This window comes from Garra rufa, chromosome 5 (assembly GCF_049309525.1).
Source record: "Garra rufa chromosome 5, GarRuf1.0, whole genome shotgun sequence".
Classification (NCBI taxonomy): domain Eukaryota; kingdom Metazoa; phylum Chordata; class Actinopteri; order Cypriniformes; family Cyprinidae; genus Garra; species Garra rufa.
Window position 1 is genome coordinate 6,929,606 of NC_133365.1, and position 27,238 is coordinate 6,956,843.

At 33.7% G+C, this 27,238-nt stretch overlaps 3 protein-coding genes across 8 annotated transcripts in view; 2 read left to right on the top strand and 1 right to left on the bottom strand.

Moving 5' to 3' along the window:
- The first annotated feature begins 1,662 nt into the window (after positions 1 to 1,662).
- Positions 1,663 to 6,258, top strand: kmt5ab (lysine methyltransferase 5Ab). Its single transcript, XM_073839463.1, has 8 exons — positions 1,663 to 1,672; positions 1,947 to 2,041; positions 2,117 to 2,252; positions 2,333 to 2,495; positions 2,653 to 2,743; positions 4,926 to 4,985; positions 5,065 to 5,255; positions 5,403 to 6,258. Exons 1-8 carry the CDS (start codon positions 1,663 to 1,665, stop codon positions 5,611 to 5,613), a joined length of 957 nt encoding a protein of 318 aa, XP_073695564.1. The 3' UTR covers positions 5,614 to 6,258.
- Positions 6,259 to 6,527: 269 nt separating this feature from the next.
- On the bottom strand, positions 6,528 to 12,180 carry rilpl2 (Rab interacting lysosomal protein-like 2). The gene is made up of 4 exons (XM_073841227.1): positions 11,798 to 12,180; positions 10,798 to 10,949; positions 9,780 to 9,899; positions 6,528 to 7,582 (listed from the first exon to the last, which is right to left on the bottom strand). The coding sequence occupies exons 1-4, from the start codon at positions 12,092 to 12,094 to the stop codon at positions 7,561 to 7,563; spliced, it is 591 nt and encodes a 196-aa protein (XP_073697328.1). The 5' UTR covers positions 12,095 to 12,180; the 3' UTR covers positions 6,528 to 7,560.
- A 3,989-nt stretch (positions 12,181 to 16,169) lies between these two features.
- fsd1l (fibronectin type III and SPRY domain containing 1-like) overlaps positions 16,170 to 27,238 on the top strand; it is a 44,669-nt gene continuing 33,600 nt past the window's right edge. For all 6 annotated transcript variants that reach the window (XM_073840588.1, XM_073840589.1, XM_073840590.1 and 3 more), the window contains exons 1-2: positions 16,170 to 16,264; positions 26,897 to 26,992. In XM_073840588.1, the coding sequence (XP_073696689.1) occupies positions 16,250 to 16,264; positions 26,897 to 26,992 (111 nt within the window). In that variant the 5' untranslated portion in view covers positions 16,170 to 16,249. The remainder of the gene's footprint in view (positions 16,265 to 26,896; positions 26,993 to 27,238) is intronic.

Genomic DNA, 27,238 nt, shown 5'->3' on the forward strand with positions numbered 1-27,238 from the left:
TTGTGAATTTTTTTGATCGTTTTATTTTTTATTTTTTATAATGCAATAAATAACAATTACAACAAATACAACACTAACAAAAAGACAATGAGGGTTACATACATTAATCCAAAGCATATTATAGTAGCTTATAGGATTTACACCATGAAAGATTCTTACATCCAATAGAATTATTAGTTTCTTAAAGAGTTCACATACATATCAAAATCTTTCCTGAAAATAGTAAAAAGGTTTTCTTTGAAAATTATTTAGCAAGGAATAACAATATATTAATAATAAATTTACAATGAGAAGGAGAAATTCAAAGAGAAACCAAAAAAAAAAAAAAAATTTGAAAAGTCGACCCAAAAAACTTTACAGTATAGACATTCCCAAAATAAATGATTGATTGTTTCTTCAGACTGAAGACAAAAAGAGCAATTGGATGAAATACTATTATTAAATTTAGCAAGTTTGTAATTTATCAGATAGCAAATATGGATCATTTTAAGAAAGACTTAAACAACTTTATTAGATAAAAAGATTTTTTGTCGATGAAGCCAAAACTCTTCCCATTCTATATCATCGAATATGTTATTCCAAAAACTCACACAAGCAGGTAAAGAAATCTGAGACCTATTAATAATTAAACAAATGTCTTTGTTTGACATAGCATTGAAAAGTCTTTGATTAACAAATAAGTTATTGTTGTCAAAACTTAGGAACCTTTAGGGCCAGACTTGACTAAAGGTATAAAAGGTAGGCCTATATCAGAATCAGGAATTGTACCAAAAACTATGGCATATTCTCTTTGGGGGGACTGGAAAAGAAAATTCTTGCATGAGTTGTTCATAGGATAAAAGGACACCACGATCATCTAAGAGCTGACTTACTAAAAATATATTTTTATCAAACCATTTAAAAAAAAAAAGAGAGAGATTCGTTTTTATATCTAATATTTGTATTGTTCCAAAAAGAAAGAAAGAAATACTTTTTTTTAATGATTGAACAGATAATACAAAAAGAACAAAGCCAAGGGATTACATACAAATCCATAAAATAATGACCAATAATTTAAATTAAACATTGATGACAAACACAAACATATACATTAAAAGTAAATAAACATTGATGCAAAGAAGAAGAAAAAAAAAACAGAATTCACATGAAATTACAATGATATTACAAAGAAATTGAAACAAACACATATAAGGAAAGCATCCACACACACAGGTTTTCTTTAAATAACTCAGTATAATAATTCAGGAATCTTGCATTTTTTTATTTTTTTTTATCAGGTGAAGAGATTTTAGAAGTGATTTTATTTCAATTTTAAAAAGGGGATAAGAAAGGGAACTGTTTGTAAATTTTTGTTTGTGAATGAAAAACTTACCATATAAAATAAAAAAGTTTCTAATATGTTCCATGTGTTTATTCTTAGAATTATTATAATAAAAATAATATCTTTTAAACTAAAGGAGTCGGAAGTACGTCACAAAAATACAGCGCAAGTAGTTTACTGCATCCGCGTTCAGTAAACCAATCACAATCGTACTCTCCAAGAGCTTGACCAATGAACGCTGCGATTGATATTTAAAAACCCAGTCAGCCTGACACAGGCTTATCTCAGCATGCTGTAGTGTTTATATTTTATTTCGGTTTTTGTGGGAAATTGTATCCAAGATGGGAAAAGGTAAAAAAAAAAAAAATTTAATAAGTCAAATGCAAAATAGTGTTTAACTCACTGATATGCGTCCGTTTTACATTAGCGAACTAATCGGTTGTGGATAAACTTTGAAAAAATATGATTGTTTGAATTCTTCAAATATTGTATCGTAATATATCCGTGTTTTCTGCAATCAGTCATGTTTGCGATAACTTACACGTATTTACAGCTTGAGTTCTATGTTGCAGCATGCATACACATAATATTTTGAGATGTTAACATTTTTAATGTAACCCATTAGGCAAAAAATCGACTTCTGCTAAACGAAGACCTGTGGAGAGCAGAATAAACGAGAAAGTAGAAGAGGTTAAGGAGAACAAACACGGAAAACCCACGGTAAGTATACGTTTATATGCGTTTATTTTTTTTCATAACTAAAATTGATGTAATATTTTTATTTTTTCGTCTCAGGCATGCCAAGGACAGCCTACAATACATAGTTGTCTGAACCTCAGCAAGCCTCTTCGGAATAACCCACTGAGTCTGATTTTAGACGAAAATACTGCAACGGATCGTTCACCTAAAGACACCAGCAAACAGAGTGAAGGTATTTGTTTAATTCGTATTAATTTTATAATTCTTATACTCCAAAGTTGATTTACTTAATACTTTCTTCTCTTTGGTCAGTCAAAGATGCAGAGCTGAATGCAGCTAAAGAAGAGGACACTGGCAAACAGAGCCGCATTTGTGGACATAATGAGCAAACTGTTGTGCCTCATAAAGGGTCTGGAATGAGGAAACAAACGAAATCTGGGCAAAGGATAAATGGTGAAAAGTCAACAGATAGGAAGTAGGTCTACTTTTAAATATCTAAAAAAATAGTTGAATGTTGATGGTTTGTTTGCTCTTTTATAAATGCAAGAAAACGTTTGAATGCATGCTTTTCTCTGGTTAGTAAGATCATCTTACTGTGTGTGGTGTTATTTTTATTTTTTATTTTATTTTAGATTGAAAAACAAAGAGTCTGTACCCAATCGAAAGGTCACAGATTATTTTCCAGTTAGGCGAAGTTGCAGGAAAAGCAAAGCTGAGCTGAAGGTTGGTAAATCCTTCCAGAATCTATTTATTCTTGAAATCACCATGAAATTCACGCTGTTTTCTGTACGCTTATTGCTGAGCTTATTGTGAACTATTCATGCATCAATGTTTCACTTTGAAAAATTGATCTCTTAGTTTTCATACCTGGATCTTCTGGCAAAAACTTTTCTCTTGTAACACGCAGAATGGCTTTAGTAATTTATAGGACATTTAGAAAAAAATGTTTTCAAAATGCATTTTGTCCATTCATTTACATTCATTTTTGGAGTCAAAAAATGCAGACTTTTGAAAACCAGCTTTTTGAATCCACTTTTTTTTGTAGAGGGTCAAAATGGCGATTAATTATTTATGAATTTCCACCTGAGATTCAGAGCCAAGTTACAGGGGGTTAAACATGACTTCAGAAAGATGGCAGTGTCATACATTATTTTTTACACAAAGATTGTTAGGTCTATTAGTCAAACCTGTTGACTTCAGCAATCTTTGTTGCATTATGTTCCAATGGTGACCGTTTAAAAATGATGAAATGGCACTTGTCAAGTTTTCTTCAAAGTTTGCATTCCTGTAACTCATTAAGTATTAAAGATATTTAATACATTTTAGATATCGGGTCTTAACAAATGTTCCTTTTGGCATCATTATTTCTAATGACTTATGAGATTTGGTTCCAGAGATATTGGAATTTCAATATGGCTCCAGAAGTAAATAATTTAATGTACACATTTTCACTGGTGGTTAAAAACAAAATGTGGGTTAGTTTGGAAAAATATGATGCTACTTTCCTTTGAGGTCTAAAGATTAAATAATGTTGAAAGTAGAGATGTATCTCATTTCCCTGTCAAAACAACTGCATGGGACATACCTGAGTGCCATAAATATTCTTTCCAAAGTCCGTGTGCCTATAACGCAAGAAGTTTTAAATATATTGCAATGTGATTTTTAGATTCTAGTTGTTGTTATAATTATTATTATTATTATTATTTGTTTTTCTTTTGGAATCTTCATTTCAAGGCCCTGATTCATTCAGTCCTAGAGATATGGGGATCTCAATGATTCTCCATGTCCAGATTATTAAATATTACAAATTTTCAATGGTCAAAAACCAAATGTTGGTCACTTTGTGTACAGCTGATACTTATTTTATTTAAAGAACAATGTCTGAAATTGGAACTGTATCTAGTTTCCCTCCATCAAAACAACTGCATAGAAATGCTTGTCTGAGTGCTAGTTGAGGCATATAACATTGCTTTCTGTAGTCTCATAAGATTCTTTATTTGAATCAGTTAGAAGAATATTTGGGATTCTGTTTTTTTTTTTTTTTTTTTTTTTTTTTTCATTTTAACAGCCATATTGAAATTCCAATATCTTTTGAGCTGAATATCATAGGGCCTTAAAAATAAAGATGCCAAAAGGAAAGTTTAAGACCCAATATCTAAAATGGCATTAATACTTCTTGAGTCATGTGACATTAAAGTGCCGTTTACTCATTTTTAAATGGTCACCATTGGCACATAATGCAACAAAGATTGCTGAACTTGACTTATATAACTACCAATCTCTGTGTAAAAATAAGATTATGATGCTGCCATCTTTCTGAAGTCATTTTTTCCCTCCTGTAACTTGACACTGAATCTCAGGTTAAAATTGCCATTTTGACCTCCTTCTACAAAATAGTGGATTACTCTGTAATTATTTACCCATGGCATTTAATATTTTGGCTTTCATCACTATACATGTCTGTCTTTTCAAAAAAACATTAGCAAAAAATAAATTTGATCCAGGAAAGTTTTTGGTATTAGGTTGTTTTTGCGGATCCATGTGAACTGGGATAGTTTGGACAATGTTGATATGCAAAGTCGTCAGTGCTAAGGAAAATTTATTTATTTATTTATTTATTTTTCAGTTTTTACTAAACCAAAACCTTAACGTGCATAAACTCTATCCCTGCATTGATGGCCACACCTACAATATAAAAACCAATCAATCCATGATGCATTGAACCAAGTCCCACCCTAAACTTTTTCCGTTAAATTCTGACATCACAATACAGAAGAAAAGATATGCTGTTCTTTTAAGTTATGTTGTGACTTTAAGTGTTACAGATCCCTTTTTTGATACCAATTTAAAGCTGATGAATCAATTGTTTATTCCGTTAAATGATGTAGACTTTGTGTTAAAACAGTGTGAGGAGCAGCGGCACATAGAGGACCTCATCAAAAACAATGTTGAAGAGGGACTCATGGTAAGCCTTTTAAGCAGTCAATCTACATTTTAACAATCTTTCATGCCTTGGTTTAAGCGTCTCCTATTTCCAAAATCAGGTGAAAAATATTGACGGAAAAGGAAGAGGTATTTTTGCAAGCCGAGCGTTTCTGAAAGACCAGTTTGTAGTGGAGTATCATGGGGATTTGATAGAGATTGCTGATGCTAAAGCAAGAGAGTCTCAATATGCTCAAGACCCAACCACTGGTTGCTACATGTACTATTTCCGCTACCACGACAAAACATATTGGTGAGTATTTTGGTGTGTTAATTTTTTTTACAAAAAAGACAATCTTCTGATGATAAGATGAGTTTCTCTTTGTAAAAACAAGACTATAACTCAACGGTTGTCTTTTAAGCCTTCACTTAGTCCAGAATTATTTGTGCACTATTCTAGTGTGGATGCTACCAAAGAAACCAAACGCCTGGGCCGGCTGATCAACCACAGTAAGAACGGCAACCTTCGGACCAAGCTGCACGAAATAAATGGCATACCTCACCTCATCTTCCTGGCTTCCAGAGACATCAAAGTAGACGAGGAGCTGCTGTATGATTACGGTGACCGCAGTAAAGAAGCCATCGCTGCTCATCCTTGGCTTAAGCTCTGATGCACTCTCAGTTTAGTTGACTTGTGGAATAATGTAGACCTGCAATGATGTTTGGAGTTGCAAAAATAGTTCACTGAAACAAATGGTAGCATAAAATGAATGGTGTGGTGTTTTGAAGAACCAGCAGTACCTCTAACTTATTTGTTTTTAAATGATTATTACATAGGATATGAACCTTTTTGAGCTAATTTTTCAAACATTAAGAGTTGGGAAAAGTTTGCTCAATGAAAATGTGTTCACCTTTATGTCATCCCAAACTTTTAGGACTTGCTTTTCTTCTAAAGAACAGGGAGATGATTTGAAGAATGTTTTGGCTGTTCGGTCAGAGGAAAGGAAAGATTGGATAAAATATCTTGTGTTTTGCACAAGAAGGATGAGGTATAAATGTTTGAAATAACATAAGGGTGAGCTATTCATTTTATTAAGGCATGTTTAAGAACACCAGCCTCTGATTTTAAGGATAAGACTGTATATTTGTATATGCAAAATGAAGTCTTTAATCGTAAAGCAATTATACCACGTTTTTAAGAAATTGTTCCTTTTGAATCCTTTGTTAAATTGTATACGGATTTGCAAAATTACAGAAGCATGTGATATAAATGCTTAGTTTTTTTTTAAAAACTCAATTTAAGATGGAGTGCAAAATACATTTTAGTTGCAAAAAACTGCACAATGGTTGTTTTTAGACAGTTTCTTTTGATCACAAATGCATTTATGAAATAAATTGTTCTTTAAAAATTAATCTTCTATGCAAATACTATGGGAAAAAAAATTACACTTTCTACATTTTCTTTTTTTTATTTTTATATTGCATCTCATACTACAAAGGAACACATTATGGTTAGCGCCACTCTTAAGTTGGAGCTAAAAAAAAACTAACAAACAGCAAATTCAGAGAACTATTATACCAAAAAAAGTGTGACAAAAGCTTTTTATTGCATTTCGAATATAAAAACATATAGGAAACATCAATATGAACACACAGGGGGAAAACACACCAGATCAGAAGTTGGATTGATGGAAAAATAAATTGTGCTAAAAAAAACTTTATATATACATAATTCTTCACAAGATGTAATACAAGTCCTTTTAAAAGTAAAGAAATAATAGCTGGCTTAAAGTTGAAGATCATTCATTTTCAGATGCAAAAATTAAAATTTATGCAAGAAGGCCAAAAAACAATTTAAATGTTATGCAGCTCCACGTTAATTCCAGTCAACTCTGTAATCTATGTATAAACAACAAGGCCCATGTACCTGGTATTGCAGAAAAAAACCTTGACTCTTCAACGGTCATACAATTTGTCAAATCTATTTAATTACAAATAATACTGTGAGCCAAAAAGGCCCACAATTTACCACTTCACTTAAGACTCCGTGTGCTACACATAACCTTGAACAGCCGCCTTTTTCATGCTTTAGTCAAAGTACCTCAATTTTAACTCTACGATTGCTAGTGTTAATTAAATTAGAACTAGAAAGTGCAAAATCATATGGATAGTTTCCATCCTAAAGCTTGTCAACAGTTACAGACTGAAGAGGTTTTCTAGTTTCGGAAGCTCTCAAATAAAATCTTAGTGTTCCAGCCAATTAGTTTAGGTTTAGTACCATCACTAAAATAGTCCCTAAATGTGTCTTTGAGCTATTCATAAAATGACTGATTTAAAATTAATTTAGTAATGTCATACTATTTCAGTAAAATATACTGTGGTAATGGATGAATGTTAATGGAAATTAGAAAGACATTTGGGTTTCTGACACCTAGTCATTCATATTTCACACTCAATAACAAACAAAGTGAGAACAGTCACAACCACAGTTCAAAATGTATACAATTAAAAACAATTTCCAGCCAGAAATGGGTCAGTGTTGTTAAAAACATTGTGAGATCATTTCTTCCCATTTCTCAAATGGTCTCTGATGCGTTTTAGTTTGTGCCAAATCCAAACTATTTTTGTCGAAATGAAAACCTGAAAAAGAAAGCGAGACAGTTTGTCAGCAAGATGACACACTTGGTCAAAAATCCTACAAAAATAAAAGACCTACACAAGATTATAAACAACATTTTTCTTTAGAGCAAGACATCTGTGCAAGAAAATCTTAATGTAAACTAAAGTACATGCATCTTATTCTGACTTTAATAAGTCTCTGCCAATCATAAAAGAAATGTTATAAACATCTTTAACAAGGGTGCAAACATTCACATATTTTACATTTATTTCACTTTTTTTAATTCATGAGAATTCTGTAAACTTTGAATTTTGTTTTAATGAAAGACCAAAATAACAAACCGGGCACACAAAAGGAAAACAAGACTTTTCCATGGCCTTTTTTTTCCCCGTTTAAAAAGCACTGTAGCAAATATAGATATCAGAACTGGGGGGTGTTTCATAAAACAAGTTTATCAAATAAGCCAAGCTTATTTCAGTTAGTCTTACTTATTTTGAGCCAAATCAAGTGACAATAAGTCAGACTAACTGAAATAAACCTGGCTTTTTTGGTAAACTTGTTTTATTAAACACCCCCCAGATGCAACAATAGTTTGACTAGGTGAAAGATTAGAAGAAACTGGGTTCAAAAGAATCATAATTCAATCTAAAGCATCAACAAATTTTATTTAATAAGGATATTTCCTCACCACAGTCATTTTTGACTTGCTCACTGGATGCACAGGTACATTAGAGCACACTTTATGTGAAGCTACTGACACTATTTCTGTAAAGCTGCTTTGAAACAACATGTATCACATGATTTAGACAAATGTGTAACTCCGCTGGTCATCGTTTCAAACTTTATCCACCTTCCCACTACAGGTAAAGTTGCTCACATGAGTCTTCAATAAAATGAAAAAAGGTACCGAAATTCAACAAGAAACCAAAGGTTTACAGGTAAACACTCCTGCTTAATTATACTGGCATATGTATTTTAAATGATTAGTTCACTTCCAGGAAAACATTTCAGGAATTTTCTCCATATAGTGGACTTCTATGGTGACGAGTTTGAACTTCCAAAATGCAGTTTTAATGCAGATTCAAAGGGCTCTAAACGATCCCAGCCGGGGAATAAGGGTCTATCAAAATGACTGGTTATTTTGTAAAAATAACAAAATAAAAATAAAGCTAGACGAGATGAGCATTTTTGGTTAAAAAGTATATATATATATATATAAAAAAAAAAAATTATATATATATATATATATTAAATAACCAATAATTTCAATTGATTAGATCCTTTTTCTTTGGCTGGGATCATTTAGAGCCCTTTGAAGCTGCATTTTGGAAGTACAAACTCATGGGCACCATAGAAGTCCAAACAATTTCTTTACGACTGAAGAAAGAAAGACATGAACGTCTTGGATGACAAGAGGGTGAGTACATTATCTGTAAATTTGTTCTGGAAGTGAACTCTCCTTTAACTTTTAAACTACCAGTCGATAGTTTGGAAGACATTTTATTTCGTTTTATGAATTAGATCTGCTGCATTTATCTGATCAAAATATTTAGTCAAATATTTTTACAATTCAACTTGTCCATTTTAACATATTTTAAAGTGTAATTTATTCCTAGATCAAAGCTGAATTTTTCAGCATCATTATTCCAGTCTTCAGTATCACTTCAGAAATCAGTAGAATATGCCAATTTGGTGCATTTTTTTAATAAGTATTCCAAACTTCTGATATTATGATGACCTCAAAAAGAGCCTTAAATATGATGTAATTTTCAAACATAGTAATTGAAAATATTTGAACTGAAATTTAGTTGATTTAAAGGAGTAGTTCACTTTCTGTGTAGAGATTAAAAAGTACATAAATTGTAAATGTTTTTAGAAAATAAGACCCTTCTTCCTCGGCTGGGATCGTTTAGAGCACTTTGAAGCTGCATTTTGGAAGTTCAAATATATTAGTCCATTATATGGAGAGAAATCCTGAAATGTTTTTCTCAAAAACAATTTCTTTACGACTGAAGAAAGAAAGACTTGAGCATCTTGGATGACAAGGTGGTGAGTACATTACCTGTAATTTTTTTTTTCTTCTGAAAGTGAACTACTCCTTTAAGATTAACATGGTTTATCAGCCCATCTTTCTCTTATTTTGGGGTGAATAAAACATAAGTATAAGGACTGACTTAAAAACGGACAAAGCTTTGACAAGTCATGTTAAACACTCACAGTTTCTGAATGGTGCTCTTCTCTTTGGGCTCCTCTGTAATACTGGAGGGTGCTGGTTCTGATTGAGGAACGGTCTCCAGGTTTACTTCCACCATCTTCTTCTCTGAGCTCAGGACTCCACTGCAAGCACACAAGTCAAAAACGGTGATTTCACATTTCTATAATACATGGTATATTGTTTATAACCACTCTGGAAATTGTTTCTTTGTAGTTGAACCAAAACCATAGCTTTAGACACTGACACAATTTTAAAAATATTTTCTTTTGTGGCTCAGAGGGAAAAAAAAAAAAAAAAGCAAACCATGTTTTTCACAATTTGCACAAATTTAAAATAGAATGTATGTTGCCAAATGGAATAACACAGAAACACAACAGTTTACTAATATGTGGCCCTGGGGGGTGTTCCATAAACCAAGTTTACCAAATAAGTCAGGCTTATTTCAGTTAGTCTGACTTATTGTCACTTGATTTGGCTCAAAATAAGTCAGACTAACTGAAATAAGCCTGACTTATTTGGTAAACTTGGTTTATGGAACACCCCCCAGGACCACAAAACTAGTCAATATTTTGAAATTGAGATTTATAAATCATCTAAAAGCTGAATAAATAAGCTTTGATGTAGGACAATATTTGGCGGAGATACCACTATATGAAAGTCTGAAATCTGAGGGTGCAGAAGAATCCAAATATTGAGAAAATCGCCTTTAAAGTTGTCCAAATGAAGTTCTTGGCAATGCATATTACTAATCAAAAATTAAGTTTTGATATTTGTACAGTAGGTCATTTAGAAAAAATATTTACATGAAACATGATCTTTACTTAACATCCTAATGGTTTTTTGCATAAAAGAAAAATCGACAATTTTGACCCCTACAATGTATTTTGGCTATTGCTACACATATACCCTTTTACTTAAGAGTGGTTTTGTGGTCCAGGATCACACATATAATAACTATATGATAACATAAGTTGGTTAGTAGCACTAACACCCTCTTCTTCCCATTTTTTTTTTGTTTACCTCTTGTAGAGCTGTAGCTCCTCTTGGGCCACCAATAGCTGGGCTTTGAGTTTGTTTCTCTCCTGCAGAACTTCTTTTAACTCCTGCATGGTGAATCGTGGTCGGTTTGGGTCTTTTAAGTCCACAACTAGTTTGTTAGGCCCAACGGTGTGCTAAAAAAATACAATTTATATATAAATAAGCATTTGCACAAAATGAAATAGGCTCTGACCTTTATTTTTATTTAAATGTCAAATATTCACTTGTTACAAGGCTACAATATTAAGACTTTTAACATGCACTATGAGAATAAATATAGTAAATTTTGATTTCATGCCTACTTTTTAACTCTTTTTTTTAATTTGTGGGGTTTACACTTTCAGTTTCTTTCATTAATAATATACATGTGTTATACATAATTATTTTTGACAGCATTTGTGGCATAATTTATTTATCAAAAAAGCAAAAATCTGTGTTATTTAGAATGGAAGTAAATACGGCCCATTTCTAAACCTTAAAATACTCAGTTTCAATAGTATAATTACAAGACGTCACAATAATAATCTATAAAATGCAAAAATTACAAATTACCAGCTTTACAGCTCATGCAATATAGGAGTTTTAACAGAACAGTTATTATTAGTGCTTCTAAGTTACACATTTGTGCTTTTAAAGGAATTGTTCACCACAAAATGGCATTAATTGATGGACTGGAGTGGCGCGGATTCCTTGAAGATTATTGCGATGTTTTTATCAGCTGTTCGGACTCTCATTCTGACGGCACCCATTCACTGCATTGGTGAGCAAGTGATGAAACGCAACATTTCTCCAAAAATCTTTTCCGAAGAAGAAATAAACAAATTGACATTTTTATTTTGGGGTGAACCATTTCTTTATGTTCTCCCAAAAATAACCTCTCCCCACTTGCATTGAACCGAAATATTTCTTTAAATGTAACCCAGTGTGAACAGTAGAATGCTGCATATACAGTATCCACTGAACTCTACATGAACCCACTCACATTATCATCATTACCACTTGAACCTTCTGCTACAACTCTTTCCATTTCTCTCTTCATGTTATCCAGCTCCATCCTCAGCTCCTCCAGCGACAGGTTGTATTTGTTCACCATGCTCTCAAACATCTCCAGAACTCGGACTATTTTGAACTGCAAATCCGAGAATTCCCGGCTACCAGTGTTGACTTTTAATAAATCTCTGCCGATCACGTAAGAAATGTCATAAACATCCTCGCAAGTCATTTCCAAAACGTCCTTATCGAAAGCCTGCATGGGTGAACTGTCGTGTCCCCTTTCCATTCTGGTCCAAAACTGCAATCACTGTTCAAAAAACGATATGTCGAGTTCCAGCTCACCGTCCCAGAGCATTCACAAATTACCCGACAACTTCCTCTTGCGAACTGGATCCTCTACTTTACAGCAACTTTGAGCGTTTGATTGACATGTTCATCAGCCAATGGCGGAGTCGCTCCATGATGATGTCTGTTGATCAAATCTGAGGACATGGAACATTTCTGTGCGTAATTTAATATGAAAACTGTTTTGTTTTGTTAAAAACATATCAGCGTTTCACTACATAAAGAGACCGAAAGTGTGAACAGTGTTGGGGAAAGTTACTTTTAAAAGTAATGCATTACAATTTTGAGTTACTCCCTAAAAAGTAACTAATTACGTTACTTAGTTACTTTTTATGGAAAGTAATGCGTTACGTTACTTTTGCGTTACTTTTAAAATCTGGGCAGGGCTTGATTGTTTGATTTTTAATATAAAAAGTTCTATTTTTGGCAAATGTAAAAGCTTTTTCACACCAAAAGCCTCAGGCTTAGAGAACAGTAAATTGACATCTGTACAGTAGACCGCAGAAGAAAAAATGTCAACTCTTTAGCAATACAAAAAGGAAAACAAATGTTAGATTATCTTGAGTAATTCTTGCTTATTAGTATGGATCATCGAAGGTTGGCAGCAAAGACATCGGTTAATAAAATGGGTTTAAATACATAAAGGATATTTGCATTATTTAACAATTAATTATTGCAGGTTTGCAAGTTTTTATTCATTTTGAGGAATACTGTATCTGTGTTTTTTAGTGAGTGAGATGAATTAATGCATGTTCACATTTATTCTAGAACTAAAGTAACATCTTACGATTTCTCTCAACATAGGAGAGCTTTTCAATAAATGGGGGAAAAAGTAACTTGTGTTACTTATTTGAAAAAGTAACTAAAAAATTAAATTAAAAAGTAATGCGTTACTTGACTAGATACTTGGAAAGATTTTTTGTCTCTTGTTCACTAAGCCTGCATTTATTTGATACAGCAAGTACATTTTAAAGTAGTTGTACTATTAAAAAAAAAAACTGTTTTCTATTTGAATATATTTTATAATGTACTTTATTCCTGTGATTTCAAAGCTAAATTTTTAGCATTACTCCAGTCACATGATTCTTCAGAAGTCATTCTAATATTCAGATTTGCTGCTCAAAAACATTTATTATTATTACTTATGTTAAAAACAGCTGAGTAGAATTTTTTTCAGGTTTCCTTGATGAATAGAAAGTTCAGAAGAACAGCATTTATCTGAAATAGAAATCTTTTGTAACATTATAAATGGCTTTATCATCAATTTCGACCACTTTAAAGCACCCTTGCTGAATAAAAGTATTAATTTCTATATTTTTTCATATTTCTCTAAAATACTTATTCAAATATACTAGCTTAACCATTTAGCTAAAACTTATTTAACAGAAATCATGTCAAAACACCTAAAAACTATGAATAATACACAACTGTGCCAACTCTTTGAATCATCAAGATGTTTGTCATTGAAAAAAGGGATGCATTTTTTTATTTAGTGCTGCCCTAAATAACATTATAGGTTTTTACATATAGAGCACAAAATAAAAACTGGATTTACCAACATTTTCAGATTATTTCAGAAAATGTTTCAGCAATTTCTTCTTGATGTGTCATGTGTGTGTAAATCCACTGTGTGGCAGTAGATGTTCATTTTCTCTCTTCTTTCTTTAAGCAGGTGTCAGGTGAAAGCTCCTTGATTGGTCTTTGAGGAGAGGAAGGGAGGGTAAATGCTCACTGATGTTCACTGAAGCATGTGCTGGTTTTTACTCTGCGACCTCTAGGCCACAATATTGTTGTGTATTGATTCAGGTTAATTAAGTTGTTTCTTGTTGTTACGCTTTGATAATAAGTGCTATGTTGAAGTCACCTTATTTGTTGGTGAGACTATCCTTAGATGCTATTTTATACATGCTTTTGTGTTTTCACAGTTGCTTATTCATTATTTTTGTTGGATAGCTTTGGTTTTTAAAATGCAATATTTCTATCTGATGAATGTAAGCTTATCCATATTCCATGCTTGCCTGCTGCACTGGGGACATCACATGCATGTGCCAGTCATTATAAAAATAAATTTAGGAATTATTTAATATTTGGATTTTAAATCAGTGAGGCTCAGGGATCAAAAGTAACTAAGTTTAACTCATTTTATGAATGGTAACTGTAATATTATTACTGAAATCTTATTAGTAATTAGTTACACTACTAGTGACTGCAAAAAGTAATATTATTACAGTAACTAAATTACAAGTAACTCGTTACTGCCCAACACTGTATATATATATATATTCACAATGTAAATAAGCAAAATCTTAAAGGGGTCATTGGATGCCCATTTTCCAGTTGATATGATTCTTTAGGGTCTTAAGGAGAAGTCTATAACATACTTTGGTTAAAATTTCTCAATGGTAGTATAAAAAACACTCTTTTTACCTTGTCAAAATCAGCTCTTTTTAGAGCGAACTATTCTGTTGCATGTTCCTTTAAATGCTAATGAGCTCTGCTCGCCCCGCCCCTCTCTGCTAACACAAATTAATGTTCAAACAACATGTAAAAGTAAGTTTTGCATCCGATGACCTGATGATATATTATTGTGTTTCGGTAGTGGAAAATTTGGGAAGAGGACATTTCAAAACCGTCTGACAATACAATATGCATGACTATTAACTGCACAGTTACTAGAAATGTGTACATTGGATATTATACAACTTGCATAAATATATATATATTTTTAATAACATTTTTGACTTTGGACCCATTTTATAGAATGGCCCATATAAAAATAAAAATCCACAAAGGGGGGTCCTTTTCCTATTTCAAAACAATCTTTTCTAATATTTCTAGCCAAACTGCACCTAATCCATTTTTTACAGTTTGGTCTTGCTGTCCAGGGAGTGTCTTTCAAGGTTCACATTTCAAGGTTCATTATCTGCATCTCTTCAGTCTTCTGTAATTGACCTTATACAGTTAAATCAATATTGTAAAACAGCTACCTAACTATTGACATGATGTTTTATCTGTATATCCAGAGGAGAATCGGTCCCCTGGTGTGTCACACAACCCCTGCACAGTCCTCCTCCTCCGAGTGCACACTTTGCTGACGTAATGCCGCATAGATCGCCGTATAGTAGTCCTCTGTGAGAGACACTCACTGCGCATGCTCAGAATCTATGGCAAGCCGTTTTAGCCTAAAATATACTATGCGTTACTCGTAGTAATTGCATTTTTACGAGTAACAATTCAATTAGAGAACTCTATAATTTAATTCCTACTAGCAACAATGCCAATTAGAGAGCTCTCAAAATAATTTTTACTAGTTACAATTACAATTACAGAGCTCTCTAATTCAGTTATCACTAGTAGCAATTCCAATTAGAGAGCTCTAAAAATATTTTTTAATAGTCATATGTCTCCATTGACTTCCATTCATTTTTTAAATACAGAGCTCTATAACAATTTTTTTACTAGTAAGAATTACAATTAGAGAGCTCTACAATTGAATTCTTACTACTAACAATTACAGTTAAAGAGCTCTCTAATTCAACTGTTGCTAGTAAGAATTGAATTAGAGAGCTCTGCAATTAAACATATATTTAATGTGTTCTTTTACTAGTAAAAATTGAAATACAGAGCTCTGTAATTGCATTTTACTACAAATAATTAAATTAGAGAGCTCTTTAATTGGAATTATTACCAGTAAAAATAATAAATATTTTTAAATAAATTTTTTAAAATAAATAAATATTTTTAAATAAATAAATAAATAAATAAATAACCTCTAATTGTAATTCTTACTAGTAATAATTCAAGTGTTGAATAGCTCTGTAATTAAAAATGAATGAAAGTCAATGGAGACATATGACTATTAAAAATTAATTCGTAGAGCTCTCTAATTGGAATTGTTACTAGTAAAAAATGATATATAGCTCTGTAATTGAATCGTTACTGGTAAAATGCAATCATGACGACTTAGTATATTTTAGGCTAAAACGGCTTGCCATAAGTATCCTCCTTGTTCCAGAGGGAATCATCGGGCGCCTTCATTGCAGCCGACGTCCTCAACTGTTCATGAGCTGAAGTCGGTTCCACTGCGACCCTCGTAATGGACTCTCAGAAAGTAAGTGGCTAACAAATAAAGCGTTTGGAAACCAATAGCTGAAATATCTCAGCGATCGAATCGACTGTTTATTAGCCTATTATTACATGATCATGTCGCTCATAGACGCAGCACCGTTAATATTAATCGTCCGTCTCTGTAAATAGACACTCCTTTCCATTCACTCTAATGAAACGTAAAACAAATCTGTATGTTCACCGTAGTTGTCATCTGCTCTTGTGGCCTTTATGAAATGACATTGGCGTTTTAAAAATAGTGTTTGACCTGTAGCTGGATGTGAATCTTGCACCCATGTGTTTCGTGTTGCCGGTTGTTTAAAACGTTAACGTTAACGTTAATATCCTGTGTTACCTTGTATTGGACTGAGCTTGTTACATAATACCAATACATTCTGTGCTAGGCTATATATAAATTACAGTAGCTCAACATTGTGTCTTATTCTGAAAATCTGCTGTTATGCTGATACAGATTATATAATGACAGACTAGATTTCGAAACAAGAAATTTTAGCATTAAAAAGCTGTACAGGTTTTCTAAGACTCGTAAGCATTGTATGTTATAGGTTTTTGTTATTGCAAAGCACCTGCGCTCCCAAGTTTACTTAGTAAAAGTAGTTAAAGAGAGGGGAAGTGACATCAGGCAGGAATAAATAATAACACTGTTAAATATTTTATAATAACTGTGACCTCTGAGGAAGCTGTCGAAGAGATCTTTGTCTTGTGTGTTTACATAGGTGTGTTGCATCTTTGTATATTTGTGTATGTTCTTGCTCTCCTTGCTTGGAAGCAATAAATGCAAGTCATGTTGATAAGTTTAGCATTGTGTGTAATTGTAATGCAAGACTTATTACCCAGAGCACAAAACCTTAAAGTCTTAAAAGTAGCGCAGGTATATTTGTAGCAATAGGCAAAAATACATTGTATAGGTATTTATTTATATATTTTGTACATTTCCTGCTATAAATATATCAAAAGTTAATTTTTTGATTTGTAATATGATTTTTTGCACCCTTAGATTTTAGTTTTTCAAATAGTTGTATCTCCAGCCAAATATTGTGCTTTCCTAACAGATGGAAAGGTTATTTATTCAGCTTTCAGATTATGTATAAATCTTAATTTAAAAAAAAATTGACTCGTATGAATGGTCTAGGGTCACATTTGTCGTGCTTTGATTATTGAATCAAGTGCATGTGTTTGGTAGATAACATCGGAAATACACATTTGTGACCCTGGACCACAAAACCAGTCATAAGGGTCAATTCTTTGAAATTGAGATTTATACATCATCTGAAAGCTGAATAAATAAGCTTTCCTTTGATGAATGGTTTGTTAGGACAATATTTGGCTGAGATGCAAAATCTGGAATCTGAGGGTGCAAATAAATCAAAATATTGAGAAAATTGCCTTTAAAGTTGTCCAAGTGAAGTTTTTAGCAATGCATATTACTAATCAAAAGTTAAGTTTTGATATATTTATGGTAGGAAATTAACTAATTATTTTCATGGAACCCATAGGCACCAATTTATGATTCTGCCGGTGGGTGCTCAAAATAATGAAGTCGTACAAGCTATAATCCACTTCTCAGTAGTTAAAATGAACCGAGAATATCTCATGTTTTTCCATGGAGCCTATGATGGAACATGATCTTAATATCCTAATGATTTTTGGCATAAAATTGATCATTTTGACCCATGCAATGGATTTTTGCCTATTGCTACAAATATAACAATGCTACTTAAGACTGGTTTTGTGGTCTAGGGTCACATTTGTTGGGTAGATAACATTGGAAATACACATTTGTGACCCCAGACCCTAAAATTTTTGCCTAATCTAACAGCTGAATAAATAAGCTTTCCTTTGATGAATGGTTTGTTAGGACAATATTTGGCTGAGATACAACTTTTTCCAAATCTGGAATCTGAGGGTGCAAATAAATCTAAATATTGAGAAAATCACCTTAAAAGTTGTTCAAATGAAGTTCTTAGCAATGCATATTACTAATTAAAAAATATTTTTTGATATATTTATGGTAAGAAATTTACAAAGTATTTTCATGGAACATGATCTTAGATTTAATATTACACGTTTTCTGATTTCTGCTTAATATGTGACCCTGGACCACAAAACCAGTCATAAGGGTCAATATTTTTGAAATTGAGATTTATATATCATATGAAAGCTGAATAAATAAACTTTCCATTAATGTATGGTTAGGACCAAAAAAAAAAATCTTGAATGTGAAAAAATCTAAATATTGAAAAAAATAAAGTTGCAATGCATATTACTAATTAAAAGGTTTTGATATATTTACAGTAGGAAGTTTACGAAATATCTTCATGGAACATGATCCTAAAAGAAAAATCGATCATTTTGACCCATACAATGTATTTTTGTCTATTTCTACAAATATACCCTTGCTACTTAAGACTGGTTTTGTGGTCCAGGGTCACATTTGTGCATGTTTGCTGTATCAAGGCTGGTCGAGTCAGAGAATATATAGCGCACAATCCGAGTGCAATACGAATGAATTATCAGGAAGTGGGTCACGCCGTTGTGGGTCTTCAACGGAGTCAGATTTCAAAGACGTAACATTGGGCTTTTCAACGGGTGGCCGTTCTATTCACCTGGAAGTCAAAATTCATCTCATCTGGAGTCTATAGCAGCAGTCAGAGGAAACGTGAGGGGATCAGATTGCAGCCCCAGAAAGTTAGATCAGGTTTACTGGCCTCCATAAACTCCTCAATGATAAGTGTAAGCATGTGAGTCTGTTACAAAGGTGGAGATTATTGTCTCTAATTCTAAGCCTCAGGGTGTGGATCTGTGGTGGTCAAAGAGCAAATTACAGATAGTTACAAGCAAATCTGTCTTATATGTCTGAACTAGGTCAGCTATGCCCTCTCATGTTTCCCTTTGCAGTCGGCTGTCAATAGTTTTGTGTTGACTAAGCTTCGGCAAGCTGAATGTAACAGACGGTGTCAAGCGTGTCAAATCTTTAGCCATTTTGAAACTCATCTGAATGGCAAACATCAGTGCCAATATTCTTCCAAAGGACATGCTCACATGATATTTATTTGGTTATTTCGTTGTTTTTCTTCACATCACATGTCTCATTGTCTCAGATTTCATCTCAGGCATGTTCTTCACTGAAGCTGTTGTCTCTGTGGTAAACAAGTACACTAATTTAAGTAAAAAGTGGTGGAAAAAAAACGTAATGTCTCTTCACCCTATTTATTTTGCAAATCCATCTTGAGCTATTCATATGTTGAAATAGATCAAATTAGAATTGGTTCAATCTGCCTCCATTTTTTCATTGCAACTTCTCGCTGCTCTCTCTTTTCACTTTATAATAGTATTTTACAGGGTTGGTTTTACACTTGTACTTACTATAGTAACAACAGTCAATTACAGTATGCATGATTACATGCAACTAACCCTAAACCAAACCCTAATCCCAACCATATTGTTGATAATTAACATTACTCAGTACTTAATTGTATGAATACACTGTAACAAGGACATCTTAGAATAAAGTTTAAGATTTAGGGTAGAACAGTTAAAGTAAACAAAGTCACAATTGATTACTTTTTAATCTCAAATGCTTTTAGATTTTAGAAAATAATGTATTGTTTTGCTTGAGAAGACCCTTCTTCCTTGGCTAGGATTGTTTAGAGCCGTTTGAAGCTGCATTTAAACTTCATTTTGGAAATTCAAAAACTCCATAGAAGTCCACTATATGGAGAGAAATCCTGAAATGTCAGTATTTATAATAAAACTGATAATACAGTATTCCTTTATGTGACCCTGGACCACAAAACCAGTCATAAGGGTCATTTTTTAAATTGTGATTTATACATCAATGGAAAGCCTGTTTACTCAGTTTCAGATGATGAAAATCTGCAATCAGAGGGAGGCCAAAAATCTAAATATTGAGAGAATCGCCTTTAAAGTTGTCCAAATGAAGCTCTTAGCAATGCATATTACTAATCAAAAATTAACTTTTGCTATATTTACGGTAGGAAATTAACAAAATATCTTCATGCAACATGATCTTTACTTAATATCCTCATGATTTTTGGCATAAATTAGAAACTGATCATTTTGACCCATAAAATGTATTTTTGGCTATTGCGACAAATATACCCATGCGACTTAAGACTGGTTTTGTGGTCCAGGGTCACATATATAGTAATATATTATGCAGATCTAGCTGTGATCATGAAAACATTATAACTGTTTGCTAGTGTTCTAGATAATGCAAACTAACGCAAAGGTTGTGACATTGTATTTGATGTGTATATATAGTGTGAGAAGAGCTGTTTCTCTGGATTAGGCCCAGAAGCCTTTATCCTTAACTAGCCTTCTCTCCTGGACTCAGACTATAGTGTGGTGTGGATTTGAGGGAATTAGGGACCGTCTGACCAGAATAGCATGCTGTACGTCATTCTGTCTCCACCCTATTGTTGACTTTGTGTTTGTGCTTGCACAGTGCTTAGAGAGATGCTCATTTCTGTAAAGAGAGTAATTAATTAGCCTCCGTGCATGTTTATGTTTTTGTGGAGTAAATAGTTCTGCTGCAGTACTCTATTAAGAGACTGAGCTTATAAATTTGTGGCATAGCTTGACAAATGAAGTGCAAGTACATTACATTTCATATCTTGCTTGCACTACCTTTTCATGGCGTTCTGGCTTTTTGCATTACAGTGGGATCTACAACATACCTAAATTTGTTTTTGTTTTTTTTTCTAACAAGTTGCACTATGCTTATTAGCTACGTCTATAAATAACTTAACAAAATTCAGTTCACAAATGCATAACCTAGTTGACAATCAAAACAACAGGTTGCCTAAGCACAGCAACTTCGAAGAAATGTGTGACCATTTGCAAATTGTATTGTGTGGATTTTTGAATCTTTTTTTGTAAATATATGTTTAGTAGGTTTTCTACATTTAATACATTAGTATTAGTTCATTGAGAGTGATTGTCCTTTCTGCTAAATCCCTCAGCCTGCTTCATCATGGCATGCTGCTGTCTCACAGTGTCTGATCTGATAAGCATTCACTCCTATCTGTTGTTCATGCATATTGGATTACTTTAGCCAGCTTTTTGAAGCTGCATTTAAACTGCATTTTGGAAGCACCATAGAAGTCCATTATATGGACAATTTCTTTACGACTGAAGAAAGAAAGACATGAACATCTTGGATGACAAGGGTGTGAGTACATTATCTATAATTTTTTGCTCTGAAAGTGAACTACTCCTTTAAGTACAACACCTTTTGCAAACAGCTATATGTCTGATCAGTTAACCCAAAGGACTCCTAAATCGGCCTTATGTTTGGCCTCAAAAAGGCTCTGGCAAACCATCAGATGGATCAAATCCAAAGAATAGTTTGGTTTTTATGTGTCGCTAGGGCAGGGATCTTCAACCCTGCTCCTAGAGACCCACTGTCTACAAGGTTCAGTTGCAACCTCAGATTTTCAAGTGATCCTTTGTTTTCAGTGGCTCATGTATGTTTAATTAAGGTTGAACCTAAACTTAGTGTGGCTCCAAGAGAGCAGAAAATATGGTTATATTTATTGATCATAAATTCTGCTAGAAACGTGTTGCATACACTGCGATTTTGCCTAAATACTGAAGTATAATATAGGCCTTAGGTGGGTAAAGAATGGCCTGATCCAGGCTTTAATGACCTCTCCTGGTGATATAGACTAGAATTGGAAGGAGCACTCTGAGAGAAACTTCTGAGGATACATCCTCAGGAAAAGGGGCAGGGATGGAGGACTCCCTGGCTGAAGTTGCTGAAGTAGTTAAAAAGTTCCCAAATGGCAAGGTGTTTGGGGTGGAGGCTGTTAACTTTAAGATACTAAAGTCCCTGGGTGTAGTTGGGCTGCTATTTGTGGATGATGTTGTCCTGATGGCCTCGTAGGGTTGTGACCTCCAGCGTGCACTTGGGTGGTTTGCAGAGTATGAAGTGGTTGGGATGAGGTTCTAGGATTTCATTATTAGAGTGAGGATGTGAAGCAGATGCTCTTCAACTTCTATCTCTGAAGAGATCATCGCCCAGACGTGGCCAAACTCGGTCCTGGAGGGCTGGTGTCCTTCAGAATTTAGCTCCAACACAAATCACAAGACAGTTAATCAAACTCTTACCAGGTAGGGGAGAGCGGGGCACAACCTAACACTTTTTGAATTTCGCGGTTTATGTAAATCCACTTGGGGTTCAGAGTACAATTTTTATCCACACTATTTTCACACTTGTTTAGTACAAATATATTGCTTTGTTTCATATTTACAGTGTATACGTTTTTCGTTATTTACCTCAAAAGAAAGGAAGTGAAACGTGACAACATGCCCCGTAGGTGGGGTACATTGTAACATCTGAGGGGTACGTTGTAACACGACCATGTGACAGCTTAAAATGTTATCTGATCGAATTAAAAAAATATACATAACTAAAATATTTTGTCAGTAAAATACATGTGTTAACTTTTTCAAATGAAGTAATGACGTTTTTAAAAAAAATAAAAATGATCTAATTTTGGAGTTTGGCAATGGTCACATCGCAACAATGCTTTGAACGGCCCTGATCGCAACACACAGTTGTACAGTAGTTCAAAACAATGTGGACAAATAAATGAAACACATATACACATTCAGAAAAACACTCCCATCCCTCCACACACAGCTCTCATAGAACACCACACACATAAACCAGCCAAAATGCTTTACATTAAATAAAATAATAACATCTGAACATTAAACATTGATTGCCAGCCTTTATTCACCTGTTTCTTGTGGTTTCTTATCAAATTCCTTAGAAGTAAATAGTGTAAATTGCACCGCTAATGTCATAGAATAGCATAGTTTAATAACAGCGGGGCATATTGTCACACAGTGTTACAACGTTCCCTATTTGCGCGACTGGAGTTTAAAAAAGGTTAGTGTCTTCTGCTGGTTTGCCAATCTAAACTGATAAATAACAAATTGGAGATTAAAATAATAGCAGTTTTGTCTAATTTTAAGTAAATACTAAAAACTGAAATGAAAAGTTTATTTCAGCCAGAAATGTGCTTTTACTATGGTAAAATAAATATTCAGCGATATCTTCAAAATGCTTTTGAATTTTGGCGCTCTTTTTTCTCTGCATAGTGTTGCTATGGCAACTAGTAAATACCGCAAATTTGGTTATGCTAGCGTGTGTGGAAATATTTGAACCGTGTGTGTTACAATTGACCCCTCGTTAGGTTGTGCCCCGCTCACCCCTATGCTAGAAACTTCCAGGTGTGCTGAGGCAAGTTGGAGCTAAACTCTACAGGACCCTGGCCCTCCAGGACTGAGTTTGGACATCCTTGCCATTGCCTAAGTAGTGCCACTTTATAAATCATGATGACTGTATTAAAATATTTAAAAAGGCACAAACTGCAACTCTCAGAATCTAACAAATGTCACACTTGGTCACACTTTTTTACAGTTCGCCTGATCAGGTTTTTTGTGCCCCTAAATCGATCACCCAATATAAATATGGAACTACTGATATAGACTTTTTTATATTTTATAGGTACAGTAAGCAGACTAATTGCAACACAAAGAGGGGAATATTGGAGATAAGGTTAGAAAGCATGAAGCCTACAAATGTCAAGTCAGTTAAGTCCTCTATTTATATAGCGCTTTTAACAATACAGGTTGAAACTCTGAATCATGCTGGCTGATAAGTCCTTTATGTGCATTCTGCTAACTATCACACCTTAAGCTGATTGGCTTCTGCTGATTCTGCAGCCAAGGAGCTTGCTTGCTCAACATTTAAATAGTCAGCTTCAGCTTACAACTTACTGTAAGCTGGTCCTGCTGAAGGTTCCTCTGAAACCCTCCACCTCCCCCAGCTCCACCTGTCTAGACCTGATACAGGATTTATGTGCAAATATTGATGCAGCAGCGGCATTTCTTACATGCTCACAAAATCTTTTCTGTAAATCTATTAAGTCTAGTAAGTCCATATTTGCTTTGCATCAGCATGCAAATCAAATCTAATCTGCCAAGTCAAAATATTTGCATATCCATTAACATGCTAAAGCTATTTTGAGAGTTAGAAATTACACTGTTGTAGTGGGCTATGTTAAATAATTAGTAAAATGCAAACAGAAACAGACAATAACAGAAATGACTAGGGTTGCCCCCTAATATTCGACTAACTGTTAGTCTTCAAGAAGAGGCTTGGTTGACCAAGCCTTAGTCGCTTAGGTATTGAAAATAAATCAGCAGGAAGTGGCAAAGTCACGCAGTCCGTGACAGACAGATCGTTAACCGCTGGTCTGTGTGGTAATATAGTACATCGGGCAGGACATCCAAATTTACACTCAATCTAATGTTAAACTATGAAAATGTGCACTATTCAAGTGTCTCTGAGGAGTGTGGAAGCTGAAAAGTAGCGTGCTTACTGCAAAATACTCCATCATTTTTGGTCATACTGATAAATTAACACCTTTAGAATCCATACACACTCTACATTTATTTGTTATGCACTCAGAATAACAACGAAACATTGTGCTCTTTTAAAATAATAAAAGAAAACAGGATGCACTTTCTGCCGTCTTGGTCTCTGTGAATTTGTGGTCAAAACTTTTGAAACTTTTTTATATGTATCTATAGAGAGTCTACTTTCAAATGAACCAATTCAAATTGAAAGCAAACATTCTCAGAGATGACGAGTCAGTGTCGATGACTTAAACCTAAAACAAAGAAAGCACTAGTTTACCAATAAATTATTAAAATGTTACTGCCGTCTCCTTGCTATTGTGCAAGCTTTATCCATGCACTTAAGCGCTTATTGGCTATTTAGGCAATTAAAGGCATATTATTATGATTTATGTGGTTTATTAATAAACCTAAGACTAATAGTAAACTGATACTTAAATACACTCTTTAGTTGAGTGCAGCCCTAGAAATTACCTTTAAGCTGCTCTTAATCACAATTACTAACCTGATCCACAAAGTGACTGGATTACAGGCTTCTGCTTTCGCTTATGTTTCTCCATTGACCAGAGGATTGTCCTTCTACTGAAATTTGATTAGCTTTGCATACGGCCATGTCTAGAAACCTGCAGTGGTGGCATTACTTGGCTTCTCATTAAAGGGACCATATGGAGAATCCAGAAACCTTTGTTATTAATGACACCGGTTGGTGTTAAATGAAATGCAGCCAGCTACTTATTGCTTATGTACACATACTTGCATTGTGACATGAGCAAGCATCAGCCAAAAAATGTGAGTTGTAATGAGCTAATGAGTTACAGCTGTACAAGTTCAGCTGGAATTTGTGAAATTGCAAACTATGCAAGCTTCATACAAAATCATACGTCTTAAAGTGACCAGCTCCCATCTCTTGTAGCTTCCTGTCTATTGTAGCAGTTATTGATCTGGCATCAATATTGATCAGTTCTGTAACAGTTTATTGATCTCTGGTGGTATCAGTTTTTAAAGATGATGGTGATTTTGTGTATTACAAAGAAAATAAAGACCAATGTTATTCTTGAAGTAGAGCATCTGAGAAGTTTCCACATGAGTTGCCATATGGGACACACTGTGCAAGCCTTAGAGGATTGAGATGACTATATATTAAATTGGGTCAAACATTTTCTTATTTATATCAGCACAGCAAAAACCAAGGCTTGATATATATATATATATTTTCTTTTTTAAATATAATATATTAAAATAGATTTAATAGATTAAAATAAATTTAATAGATAATATTTTAGATGATGCAGTGATGATATGGGATGCAAATAATTTAAGACTGATATGTCATTTTCAATAAATCATCCTGCTGAGCGTCTATTTCTGGTCTTCTCTGCAAGTTTCTATCACTAACACTAACTTGACTGTTTATAAGTGTGCAATGGCCCAAATAAAAAAAAATATTTCAAAACACTAAAATACAAAAAAGGAAAATCTAAATTTGATTCATTTTTCATCAGCTTATCAGATCATTTTAAAGAAAGACAGAGAAATTGAGACAAGAATTTGCAATGTTACATGTTAAGTTTGTACATCTGATCTACACATCACTCTGATGCAAAATTCCTCAGATGATTCTGAGAGATTCTCAGTGCAAAATATAGAGGCTGGAATTGTAAATAAGAGAGTGAGAGACTGAGGAAGTGCAATGCATGTTAAAAAGCTGGCCTCATTGCATGGCATTGTCCAGAAAATGAGAAACCTCATCAAGAGTCAGGCACGTGGAAATACGTGGCACAAGACACTGTCACTTTTCATGCAAAATAAATATAGGCTATTAAGGTTATAAGTAGGCAGTTTGGCAGCATTATTGGCACTGTTGTCACCTTGCCAGATTCATCAGTGCATGAATAATATGTCTGATGCTGTAGTCAAAAACTTTAATCGTGATATGAGTCATCTGGTATTTTAGATACCTAAGCAATTTTAGCATCACATTAAAAATGAATGAGGCTAACAGCTGTAAGGGAAATATCCTCAAGAAACTGCTGACAATGAAGACAACAAAGCAGATTAATAAGAGCCAAAAAACAAATGACAAGCAATAGGACAAATACAGTAAATACAACACAACAAAGTGAGCATTTGTATTATTATTTCTTTTGTTTGTTTTTTGCAGGATGCCTTACAGAGGATAATTGCCACATTAGCAAACAAAAATGAGGAGCTCCAGAATTTCATCGAAACGCTGAATCACACTTTGGGTCGAGTTCAGGTAAGCACTTTAAAAGTGAAGTTAATATATACAAACTCAGCAACGCTGTACTGTTTTCAACTGTATACGACATTACTGTATACCGCAGCAAGGCTTGTTTACGCAAGCAGAGATGCCAGGATATATTTCTAATTCTAGTGCTTTTGAAAAGTGAAAAATTAAGGTAAAAAATATGGCCTGGAAAGTCTCATGAATTTGACTTTTTATCTTATAATTTCTACCTTTTATCTCTTAATTGATGATTTA